General features: G+C 31.7%; 1 protein-coding gene across 1 annotated transcript; it reads left to right on the forward strand.

The window, feature by feature from the left end:
* The first annotated feature begins 1320 nt into the window (after nucleotides 1-1320).
* Nucleotides 1321-3112, forward strand: LOC113002205 (LEAF RUST 10 DISEASE-RESISTANCE LOCUS RECEPTOR-LIKE PROTEIN KINASE-like 1.1). The gene is made up of 2 exons (XM_026129351.1): nucleotides 1321-1483; nucleotides 2451-3112. The coding sequence occupies exons 1-2, from the start codon at nucleotides 1321-1323 to the stop codon at nucleotides 3110-3112; spliced, it is 825 nt and encodes a 274-aa protein (XP_025985136.1).
* The last annotated feature ends 10684 nt before the right edge of the window (nucleotides 3113-13796 follow it).

Genomic DNA, 13796 nt, shown 5'->3' on the forward strand with positions numbered 1-13796 from the left:
TACAGGCTAAAGGCCCAAGTGGAGAAGGACGAAGGCCCAAGTGGAGAAGGATAAAGCTCCCGAGTGGAGAAGGATGAAGGCCTAGAGGCAGAGACACTATCAAGACTATTAATTGTTACTGAAGGCCCAAACTAATTTAAAGGCCCAAACTAAATATGTTTTTAGTTATAATTTTTATTTATTGTAATTTTGGTCCAAACTGTTTAGAAGGTCCATGTCTATTTTTATCTTTTTGTTCAGATACACTATAAGTATTGGTTTTTATTTTCAATAAAGAAAATTTTGGCATTTGATAAAATTTGGTGAGAGTTTCTCTCTGAGTTCCTTGTTGAACCAATCTTAGACTTATCAAGGTAATCCTTGTGGCGTCTACCCTGACTTATCTTCCTTCATCGAAAGTGGCGTCATCCAAACCTCCATAGCCTGTATCAAACAATCCACTCCTACTCAGGTTCACATCATCTAGTATCAGAGCTTCGGCTCTTGATACAGGTTTTATCCTATCCTATTTTTTTTCTTTTCTTTGTAATTTGTCCAGGTTTGTGTTTTGTCCTTGTTCTGTTATTTGTTTTCTTGTTTGTGTCTTGTTGCGTTCTTGTTTATCTTTGTTTCGTTCTTGTTCTTATTCTTGTCACGTTTTTTGTTATTGTTTTTGTTTCTTGTGTCTTTCACACTTTGTGTCAAAAAAAAAGTTGCAGAAATTTTGAAAAATAAAAAAAGTGGGTGTTTGATCTTTGAACACGAAATTGAGGCATTTAGAGGTTTTTTTTTTAAAAGAAAATCGTGGATCAAATCCCCTTATCTAGATTCTCCTTTGAATTCTGAGCGTTTTGATATATAGTGGGCCTCAAATGGACAATCGTAGCAAAAGTTATGAGCATTTGAAGTTTACTTGTCATATCTGTTATCTTATCTGTTTATCTTATTTGTTATCATATCTGTTATCCAAATTAAATCTAATTCGTTATCCAAATCTGATCTATTATCCAAATCAAATCAAAATTTGTTATCCAAATCAAATCAAATCTAATTTGTTATCCAAATCAAATCCAATCTGTTATCCAAATCAAGTCTAATTTGTTATCCAAATCAAATCTAAATCCAAATCAAGTCTAATTTGTTAACCAAAATCAAATATGATTTGTTATCCAAATTAAATCTTCTATACAGTCTATGATAATTAAACTGTCTTTCCTGTTATATACCTTGTGTGTCTAATTTGATTCATCCAAAAACTCTACAGCCTGTATTAAGCGATTTTCCCCGTAAGGTTCACATCATAAGAAGTAGTAACAATATGCTTTACCTGGAGTTGATATAATGAAACAACTTCCACAACAAGGCCAATGGACAAACCAAGTTCAACTACAACAAACTAATTCAGCTTTACCTGGAGTTGATATAATGAGTAATGGCATTAGAAGAACTCAAAGCCAAACCAAGTTCAACTACAACAAACTAATTCAGCTTATGCTCAACCAAAGTATGTGAAACTACTTGTTGGCTATAAAAAGTGTTACTTATTCATGTGATAGGCAAAGAGAGTTGTAAGAGGATAATTCTTGTTTCTATTCATGATTAAGATTCACCAAGCAGATATAGTGTTCTTTCTCCGATGATTGCTATTAGATAAACAATAGATTTGTTAGAGTAGAAAGGTATGAATACTGAATATTGAATTTTCAATTTTAGAATGAATATTGAATTTTGTAGGCAGACAATAAATGTATAAGTGTAGCAAGGCTTTCTTATCAATGGTAACTTGCAGATGCTAAATGTCTTAAAGCTTAGAGGTATGACAGAATGGATTTTTGCTGAGTTATTGTGAGTCAGACTAAGACCAGATTAGCTGTTGGGTTTCGATGCTCCATTTTAAAGAAGGAACAACAGACTGTTGTTGTGTGTATGTGGTGTTTTTAGGGGAAGAAATATTCTTCTACTAATCCTCCAGTAAGGGAAGCAACTAGCATTTGGCTATGTAGCTCAAAACAAGAAAACATGAAAGAAAAAGCAATACATTTGTTTAGCATTCATATTCTTAATTAATAATAATACCCAATCTATACTTAGATACATAATATATAAAGTGTATTAATAGATAGAACAAAATAAGTGTGTAAGTGGAGCAAACCTTATATATCAAAATAATAATAATATATTAACATAGGAGGTGCATCTTCTTATCATTCATGCATTTCACACCAATAAGGTCTAGTACTTTTTACCTTTATGCTTCTCATGTATGGTTAATGTCACTATTTATTATCTATGCTTTTCCATAAAATATTTGCCTAAATAGTAGGAGTGTAGAAACAATTGGCGGAGATTTGTTAGTTTTGGAGCACAAATCATTAGTTTTGTTCTTTATCTCCATACTTCTAATATCATCTACCGTGATGTCAAAACCAACAACATTTTACTTGACATTAGTGTTTCGATTAAGGTACCAGGTTTTGGGTTTTCAAGATTGCTCCCCAATGATGTAAGCCATGTCTCCACAGCTCCACAAGGGTCTCTAGGGTATCTTGACCCTCAATATTTCCAATTGTACAGGCTCAAGGACAAGAGTGATGTGTATAGCTTTGGGGTTGTACTTATTGAGCTGATATCATCCATGGCAACAGTTGATGCAGCCAAGGAAAGAGATGAAGCTAACTTGGCAAATCTTGCCATGAAAAAGATGCAAAATGTAAAGCTTAGTGAGCTTGTAGACCAATCCTTTGGGTTTGAGTCAGACCAAGTAGTTAAAAGGATACTAACTTCAGTAGCAGGGTTGGCCTTTCGGTGTGTGCAAAGAGACAATGAATTAAGTCCTTCTATGGATGAAGTTCTGGAAGCACTCAACAATTTTCAAAATGAGAATTATGAGTCTGAGAATCTAGAGAAAGAAGATGATGATGGTGTTATCTCTTCCACTTCATCCACCGAAGTACATCCACCCCAGCCAGCTTCACAGGACTCGGGTCAAGTTGGAATTTTAATGAATAATAAGCTACCAAGTTCACTGAATTCCTTGACTGAGAAACTGGAAGGGTGGTACGTGGATCTAGAACTGGCTAAAAGAGTTAGAATCATGCATATACAAGTTTTAATTAGTTATGAAATTTTATAATAGTCAAGTTAAAATTTTAATAGCTAATACACACAACATATGTTAATTATGTCTTTCGTGCGTTCAACTTAGCTTAATTAGAAAATCCCATTATATGGCCTTCTAAGCTAGGGGCACTGTACCCTCCACTTAACCTGGTAGTTCAGCCTATAAAATTAAGGGATATTCCTTACATTTTGCAACTTTGACCAATTATACCTTGCTTGTTGCTTCCACCAAATATCTTTTTTCTACAAAATATGTTTCACTCAATATTAAAAAAAGGTCGTTCCCAACATGCTGCAACTACAACTTTTGAGCAATTGTACCTCGATGTTTCTATCAAATATGTTTCATTTAATATAGCAAGTAGTTCCTTAGCTGACTATATTTTGTACAAAACAACACAGACATATTTCTAAATTTTGATGCCCGTAATTTTTCCCCTTACATTCCCTTGTCACAACTCAATTTCAAGCCATGGTTGGTATACACAAACTATAAACAAAAACTACTTGGCCTGGTAAGCCTATCTATCATAATAATTCATTAAGAAAAATAATATCCCAAGAGAATAGAATCATGAACAAAATTTTGAAGAACTGAGTAGGGTATTTTTTATAAATGGGTAGAAAAAAGGGAAGCACGAAGTATGGTGGATTTTGCATGTAATTACATTTACATCTCATGTCTTCTTCCATCATTCTCTACTAGAATCACTACACTATCATACTTATATATATTTTCACTAAACAAAAAGGCTGAAGGAATCACTGAATACTCAATTAAAAGCCTTTAAATCATGGATTCGAGTCAACAACAGATTCAGTAAATCACTAGAAGTTACTAACAATAACAGGTATCTCTGGGAGTTACAATCTTACATTCTTTGAATTGTTACAGCTATCAAAATTTGAAGATAAAATGATAAAAAAAAACTTACAAAATCAAAAGTGGCAAATGGAACAACAAACTCCCGAACCCACTGGACAACCACTCTTGCAAATTGTGTCTTCTAAGTCGGTTCTAGAAGGCCTTCTAAGACGGTTTTGAACCGACTTAGAACATAGTGTCGTAAATTGGTACTACACTTTCTACATCGGTTTATGAACTGTCGTAGATAGTAATCTTTTCTAAGACGGTTATTCAATAACCATCTTAGAATGTTAACCTTACAAAGGCAGTCCTCACAGTCAACCGTCTTAGTGACTATTACTTTCTAAGACGGTTTTCAGGACACCCGTCTTAAAATGGAGTCCACAACATGTAAAATCTAAGACAATTATTAAATAATCATCGTAATATATTTGAGATTCTAAGTCGGCTATTTTTAATAACCGTCTTAGAATACCTTTTTTGAACTTAATCTTCTACGACGATTATTCTTATGACGGTCTTAGTTTCTCGATTATTCTAAGACAGTTATTAAATAACCGTCTTAGATAGTTTTTCTTTTGCTTTTTTTCGATTTTTGATTTTGGCTTTTTTTGTTATTAAATAATCACCCTGGGAATATTGTCACGTGTTAAATTTACTATCTTAAAAATTTGCAACAATTTATAAACCATCAGGCATAAGTTACTTTTTGAAATAAAAATTAAGGCTTTTTCCAGCCAATTTTCACTTTATAAACCATCAATCATCCAACAGAAACAATATTGTCAACCTATTATAACATACACTCAATCAAAATCTTTATTGCATAAATAACCGAATAATAAGTAAATTGTCTGACATATCGAGCAACTATTGGGAGAGGGGAACAACTACTATTAACTCCAATGACAGCCAAAATTGCAAAAACTAGAGCACATAACATTATATTTAAGGAATGTTTGGACTAATTGGTGCACCATAACCACCGGAACCACGACCAAAATCAAGCCCTCCACCAGGACCACCCTGCAAACAGAGTTAAAACATATACATATAAGGAAAACTTGACATGTCAAAGTAGGCCATCACAAGAACTTCTACAAATTCTTTATCAAAATCAGGACAATGCTACTTCACAGATAAAAAAGAATATGGGTTTTCCTAACTAGAGATTAGAGAAATATCAAAATAATAAAAATTGATAAAAATAACAACACATTTTCTCTCAACTTGAAGTCATCATGCCCAACTCTAGCCAAAACTTTTAGTATGATTTGATTTTTGCACTGGTAAAAGCAAATAATATACCTAGTTTAAGTATGAGGATCGAAAATGATAAGAGGGCCAAAATGTTGTCCAGAGAGCAAAGGAAGAAGCTTCTACATAAAGACTATAGTCTAAAACTCTGAAGGATAACAAGGACACTAACCAATTTGCCACAAATTTAATTAAAAAGCCATAATGGTGAGTAAGAGTTTCCAATTACTGCAGTGAATTTAGAGACAAGTTTTGGTTCATTGTTGAATGCATAGGGCATGACTATAGTCTAAAACTCTAAGAAAACCATAAGAACTGAACAACAAACTGAACAAGAAAACCATAAGAACTGAACAAACTTATAAAATATAACATGATTTATAAATAATCTTATACCTTAACTATGTGATAAAAGTTCAATCCTTCACCTGTAGGCATTGGAAAACATTTTTTATTATTAATTATTAAATTCAATTAAACCACATCTCAAGGCAACGGGTATAATGGTTCCAGAAAATGGCATCCCCTGACCCTACCCCCAAAATAAAATATGAAATTGTTTGGTATAGATAGCATATTCTCTTTGTTCCCCAAAGAAGATTCTCAAGACGTTAGAGGCTTGTGATGATGGAGTAGGTATTATTTTTTTATTAGTGTGATGATGGAGGTATTTTAAAGGCTTAGTTGTATTTTTTATTTTAATTTTTTTATAAATTTTATTTTCAACAAATTAATTTACTACATTTTATTTTTAATTTATAAAAAAATTATGAATTTTACCTTCGATCATTTATTTATTAACAATTACAAAAGTTTGAGGTAAATTTTGTTTAAAAGAATAGGAATAAAATTCGTTAAAAATTAAAAAAAAATGTTGTAAAATTTACCCAAAAAATTAAGAATAAAAAGGACAATTATGTTATTACTAAAATAATCAGAATAAAATTTATAAATTTGTTAAAAATTTTACGTCAAATTCATCTTTTTGAGGTAAATTTCTCAAAAAATAAAAAGTTAGAGATAAAAAAATAATTAAACATTTAAACCTATTTTAAATTGTGTTTTTGGGTTCTGTTTGAAAATTTCGCTTTCTTTTGTGAAGGAAGTTTCATTCTTTCTACAATATTGATACAAAAATTATATTAACAAATTATCCAACAGAAGTCAGATTTTTTTTTTCAAGAATAAAAAATGCATATAAAGTGGTTAATGTAATTTCGATTTGAATCGAGCAATGCATAAATAATATTAAAATGTAAACATTATGTTTTACTCTTCAGGAAGTGCCAACAACATATTTTTCAAAACACAAATTTTATTATTAGTTAAAAATTATTAGATATTATATTATTAAAAGAGAAACTAGTTAAAGACAAACTAGAACCCACAAGAGTTCATAATTTTCCATAAATTATAACCAATAATAAAAAATATGTTCAAAAAAATATGTTCAAATATCTAAAACAATAATGTAAACTTTTTTAATTATCGGCAATAAAAGAAAGAGAGGGCCCATAAAATTAAATGAAAGGAGGCATGAATGCTATGTATAGTATAGTAATCATTCGGTGATGTGGACCAAAAAACACACGTTTTAGAAGAATGGGTTAGTATTTCTTTTAGTATGTAATCAATCATTCTATCGGGTATTTAGCCCATATTCAATTTTAAAAAATCGTCTCTTCGTCATTGTTATAAACTATTGAGTTATATATAAAATGTAAGAATTTGAACGGGGCAATAAAAAATGTAATTCATTTTTATATAGGACTTTTTTAATAAAAAGTAGCTTGACGGTAATAAATATGAAGGATTTGACATGTGACACTAATTTTGACAGATTTATGATATAAAATATGGGAAATAATTAAAAATGATAATGATCTCTAACAAACAACTATTATATATGTCAAATTGAAATTATCAAGAACATAAATGTAAATATAAAGAATAAATAATTAGATTCTTTATTGTTCTAAGTCTTTATACAAGGTGTTAGGAAGAAAAATTACGCATATGATTCATCGGAAATCTTATAGATAAAATATAGTACATAAGTTAATATAATATGTTTATTAGAAAATATCTGACAATTTATACAACTAAAATTAAGAGTGTAATTTTACTTTCCAAATTTTATGAAAGGAATTTTCTCTCAGAAAACATAGAACAAATATTTATAAATACAAAAATAAACATTCAATTTCAAACATTGAATTATTTATAAATATAAAAATAGTCATTTCCACTGCCTTTCTTATTTCCTATTACAATAGAAAAACAAGGAAAATTAAATAATACTGTATTCATTAAATAAAAATGAGTCTTTTGCGTGGATCTCCACGGTATCCATCACGGTCACTGCCGAATCTCCTCTCTCCGTCAAAGCGAGATGGGCCTACTCTCTGGATTTGAATCTCCTCTCACGGTCAGTGCAGATTCGGCACATCAATCTCTGGGTGCTTTGCCACATTGAAGTCCTTCTTCGCAAAGCAAACTCCCTCTAAATCAAACAAACACACCTTACAATTTTAACAAAACCGTAAAGCACAACAGGAGACAACAACGTTAACTAACGAACCTTGGAAGATGTATTTGCAGATCTCTTTACGGTTCTTCTCGAGAATGATCTGCACAAAACAAATCAAATTAGGGCAAGCATAAGTTGATTCCACCATGGTTGCTACGGTGGGTGAAGCGGCAACGAAAACAAGCTCAGTTGCTGCTACCACACCGCGTGATATAAAACCCTAATTCTACTTTTTTCCCATTTTATAATGAACCTCCCAATGAGTTACGGCTTACGTTTTGGGCCTATACATGGCCCGAGTTTGACAAAATCCCTAAAATGTCATTTTGACAAAAATATAACAAAATCATATATGGGGTGATTAATTTTAAATGCAAGTTATATTTTTTAAAAAGAAATAAAATACTAATTAAGAGGTGTGTGGATAATAATTAATTTAATTAAGAAAAAAAATAATTTAATTAAGAAATTAAAAAGAAATAGTAATATTTTTTTATAACTAAATTATCTTAATTAAGACATATATATGTGTGGATAATAATTAATTTCATTATTTCAAATCAGAATATATAATTATTCAAATTACCTCAATTATTATATTTATATAATTCTATGAATTAAAAATATAACAAGTTTCTCTAAAATTTTCTTGCTCAAGTGCATAAAATGTCCCTATAATTTTATTATAACAAGAAATTTAAAATAATCTTAATTACCTTAATTAAAACATATACCAATAATGACTTTAATTATTTCCAATTAGAAAATATACTAATTCTAATTACCTTAATTACTATATTTATATAAAAAATTTAAAACCATCTTAATAACGTTAACTAAAACATATACCTGAGTTACTAATAATTGATTAAATTATTTCAAATTATAAGATGATTCTGATTACCTTATTTACTATATTAATATAATTCTATGAATTAACAAATAAAGAATAAAATCTCTAAAAATGAACAATTTAATTGCATAAGTTTTCCCTCTCAAACTTATTTACTTTTATTATTATTATAAAGATAAAGATAAAAAATATTCCTAATCATACCATAAGATTACAATCGGTGCATAAAAAACTCATTATAAAATTATGATTAGCAAGTGTACATATAAATTGTTTGACTAACCAGATCAAGAAAGAAGATCCGAATCAGATCCAAGCATGAAAATATTAATAAGAACATTATTCCTGCCACAACTTGGGAATATTAAGAACAGCAACACTGCTACTATATATATATATATGTGTGTGTGTAAATATTTATATTTCCGACACTATTTGTCCGTTTGTATCCTATGTCTGGTATCAGAGCCTGATGGGGAAGTAGGAATACTGTCCGTAAGGACGTATGTTAACAAATTTTATGGATCTGACACCTTGTATAGTATGAGTCATATTTTATTTTAATTTGTACAGTAGATACTTGAACAATACTTCCTGGAAGTACAGCAGTCTGATATTTTAGTTGAATGGTACTGTAGCAGTAAGACCCGTGATGGATAAAGGGCAGTAAGGCTAAGGTGTACTGTTTAACCAAAATATCAAGACATAATATACTGGTAGCTATAGGATTGCCATTCAAACCATTTAAAAAAAAAAGAGTTTTTCTTAAAAATAATTCAGATCCGAAAAATTTTGTTACATATTTACTTACGGAGATATTTCTATGGAACCAAATGAGGGCGAAGATATTAGAGGATTTTATAATCATGTCTAGACTCCTACGTTCTTTTTTGCGTATTTCCTTTCGGTCTAATTCCTCTTCATCAACTTCTTCTAGAAATTCAAACTTATTAAGTGATCAAGATAACCAAACCCAAGAGGTCGCCCCTAAACACAATCTCTTCGATGAGGAAGTCCGATTCGAAGATATCAATCAAAACATGGATGACTGGAACATCCCAGAAATCCCTCAGGATCAACTATACGTTCCTGAAACAATGAAAGATAAGCACAACTTTGATTATATAATCAAAACGATAGAAAACAATATTCCTCTAGGGCAAGACAAAGGGGAAGAATTCCATTTACTTTCAAAAAATTCAATTTATGAACATAGTCGAAAATATAAATATTTACACATCGGCTGTGTACAAGTAGCCATCAAGCCCCTAATAGACATGGGCATAGATGCAGCAGTGTTAATGTGTCTAAGAGATATTAGGCATAATAAATTTGAAGACTCCTTAATTGGAACAGTCGAAACCAGCCTAGGACAAGGTCTAGTATATTTTAATTGTTATCCAAATAAAACAGTGAGTCTGATGGACAGAAACATTCTCGACTCTATGTTCTTAAACATCCACTTTCATGACCTTGACATGAAAGAAGGATCAATCCCAGCGGCTTTGATCTATAGGATCCAATATAAGGTCATGAACACTTGTGCCTCTAGAGTCCTGTTGCAACCACAAAAGGGAGAAACAACCTTATTTATTACAGATATGACAAAAGCCAACGTCTCTTTAAAAAGAATAATAAAATGGGATGAAGTAACTCTCCCCGAAAAATGGGTCATGGAGAAGGCCACACCGTCTGATCCCCGACCCGCTCCAATTATTGAAGATATTAAACAGGATAACTCCGGAAAGGTAGAAATAACCTTCAATAGGAGAAATTCCTTCTCATCAAGGATAGAAGCCTCTAGGTCTGAATATGAGTTAGCCAGAAGGTCTTTTTCGGTTAGAACCCGTTCAATCCCAGTAGGACTAACCAGATCTGAGTTACATAACCAGTTCCCTACTGTAAACCTCCAAGGACTAGATACCACTTCTAGCATACCAAGAACGACCTACAACCAAGATCAGGAGGACGACCAAAAGTCGATCCAATCCCTAACATACTCTTCTATGGAACCTTATGATATTATCTGACAACTTTTGCATTGATAAGGAAACCCTTAGGAAAGATTTTTATTCTCCGGCGAATGAGCCTCAAAGGAGATGGTTTTTCCAGAATTACAAGGGTATAAACAGAAAACAGATCCAAGACAAGTTCTACGAATTTGTCGAAAGGGTCAAAGTTAATGTCCTTTTCTTTGATTGGTTCCATGCTTACACCATCAAAAAAGATATAGATTACCAATGGAAGCAAGACATCATAGGTGATCCATCGACAAACGTTATAACCAACTGGCAAGTAAGAGATGGTGAGATAATCCAATCGGAATTACCTCCCACGACCAAATATCAACTCCCGAATATCAAAGATAGTAACAACAAACTTGTAATGGCAACCCCATTCAAAACAAAAGATATTAATAAGGAAGTAACCTCTGAAGATATTAGAAGCCTAATGGAACAGGCAAACTACACCAATAAATATTTACAAATTTTAGGAGAAACCATTAAAACTAAGGTAGTTCCTAAGCAAAAATCGGTTGAAGAAGCCTCTCCAAGTATTCCCATTGAAAAACCACTGTTCAAACCTTTCAAAGTTAGTGAGAAAGCTAAGCGAAAAATTAGAGAACTTAGGAAAACTAAATCCTTATTTGAAGGAGTAGGTGACAATCATAGTCAATTACTAAACAAGATTGGTAGTTTACTTAAGGTCATTCCGGAAACTCCCCAAACCTCGGAAAATACTTCCAAAATGGTAACAAGAAGTACCTCCAAATTAATTAATGTTATTAATGAAGATAGTGACCAAAACTCAGATAACACAACTGAGATAGGATCAGTGTCAGAAAAGAATATAAATCCAATTAATTCCAAACATTGGAAAATACCTTCCAAATTATATTATCAACGTCCAACTGCCCCTGACCTTCTATTAGAAGAAAGAGGAGAAAACAATTTCAAGAGTTTTAGTGCAAACAACATCTATGAATGGAACATAGATGCACAAACGGAGTATAATATCATGAATACACTCCAACATATGACCATGGTGGCTACAGCTTACCAAACCTCCCACGAATGTTCAGAAGAGACCATTATAGACATCTTAGTGGTAGGATTTTCTGGACAGCTGAAATGATGGTGGGATAATTATCTCACTAATGAGGAGAAATCAAAAATTTACAGCGCAGTCAAAATGGATCTCAACGGAAAAGTCATTACTAATGACGATGATAAAGAGATTCCTGACGCTGTCAATACCTTAATTTTTACAATAGCTCAACATTTTATTGGAGACCCATCCTTATGGAAAGATAGGTCTGCAGAATTATTATCAAACCTTAAGTGTAGAACCTTAGCAGATTTTAGGTGGTACAGAGATACTTTCCTAACTAGGGTTTACACCAGAGAGGATAGTCAACAACCATTCTGGAAAGAAAATTTTCTAGCTGGTCTTCCCAGATCATTAGGAGACAAGGTTAGGGATAAAATTCGTAATCAATCTGCCAATGGAGACATTTCATATGAAAACTTAAGCTATGGTCCATTAATTTTCTATGTCCAAAAAGTAGCCTTAAAAATCTGCCAAGATGACAAAATTCAGAGGCAATTAGCCAAAGAAAAGGCTCAAACAAAGAGGGATTTAGGTTCCTTCTGTGAACAATTTGGCTTACCAGCCTACCCAAAACAAAAGAAGAAACAAACCTCTAGGAAAGAAATCCAGGATCATAAACCAGCCAATAAAAGAAGATTTTCAAAAAGAAGATACTCTCAAAAACCCTCGACTAGTAAGGAAATAGAAAATCCTAGGCAAAAAACAAAATAAAAAATAACATGCTACAATTGTGGAAAACAAGGCCACATTAGTAAGTATTGTAGATTAAATAAAAAATTAAGAAATCTTAACCTAGAACCCACAATCGAAGAACAAATAAACAATTTACTCATAGAAACTTCGGAGGAAGAAACAGAAACTGAAACTTCATCCTCCGTACTTTCTGACGAAAATCTAAACTTAATCCAACAAGATGATCAATTATCATCAACGGATGATGATGATAAGCAAATCAATACTCTAACAAGAGAACAAGATCTCTTGTTTGAAGCAATTAATTCCATCCCTGACCCCCAGGAAAAGAAGGTTTTTCTGGAAAAACTCAAAAAGACCTTAGAAGTCTAACCTAGACAAAAAGATTTTATTACAAACAACAAGTTTGATGTAAGTAACATACTCAAGAGATTGGAAAACTCTTCAACCAAACCAACGACTATCGAAGATCTCCAAACAGAAATAAATAATCTAAAAAGAGAAGTATAAGAACTTCGTCAACAACAAGAAATTCATCAGATCATTCTTTCTCAACTTGAGGAAGAAAGTGATTCTGAAAACACCAACAGTGAAGAAAATCAACCAGAAAATCTAGAAGACGATATGTTTATGGGATTAATCAACAAGATTAAAATCCAAAAATTTTACATAAACATAAAAATAATTATTAATGATTTTGTTCTAGAAACAATGGCCCTATTCGACACAGGGGCTGACTCAAACTGTATTTTAGAAGGATTAATTCCTATAAAATTCTTTGAGAAAACCTCGGAGAAACTTAGTACAACAAACGGCTCAAAATTAAAAATTAACTTTAAGTTATCAAATGCAATTATTGAAAACCAAGGTCTTAGGATTAACACAAACTTTCTTCTGGTAAAAAACCTTAAGAACGAAGTAATCCTAGGAACTCCCTTCATAAGAGCTTTATTTCCCATCCAAATATCTAATGAAGGAATAACTACAAGTTATTTAGGAAGGAAAATTATATTTAATTTTTCTACTAAACCAATCTCCAGAAATATAAATTTTATAGAAAATAAGATTAATCAAATTAACTTCTTAAAAGAATAAGTATCATTTAATAATATCCAAATACAACTAGGAAAACCCCAAATAAAGGAGAAAATCCAATCTTTATTAAGTCATATAGAATCAACTGTTTGTTCTGAATTGCCACATGCATTTTGGGGCAGAAAGAAACATATTGTTGATCTTCCTTATGAGAAAGATTTTAGGGAAAAACAAATTCCCACAAAAGCTAGACCAATCCAAATGAATGAAGAACTCCTTCAATATTGCCAAAAAGAAATTAAAGATTTACTTGATAAAGGTTTAATTCGGAAAAGTAAAAGTCCATGGTA

Source organism: Glycine max, chromosome 1 (genome assembly GCF_000004515.6).
Source record: "Glycine max cultivar Williams 82 chromosome 1, Glycine_max_v4.0, whole genome shotgun sequence".
Classification (NCBI taxonomy): Eukaryota; Viridiplantae; Streptophyta; class Magnoliopsida; order Fabales; family Fabaceae; genus Glycine; species Glycine max.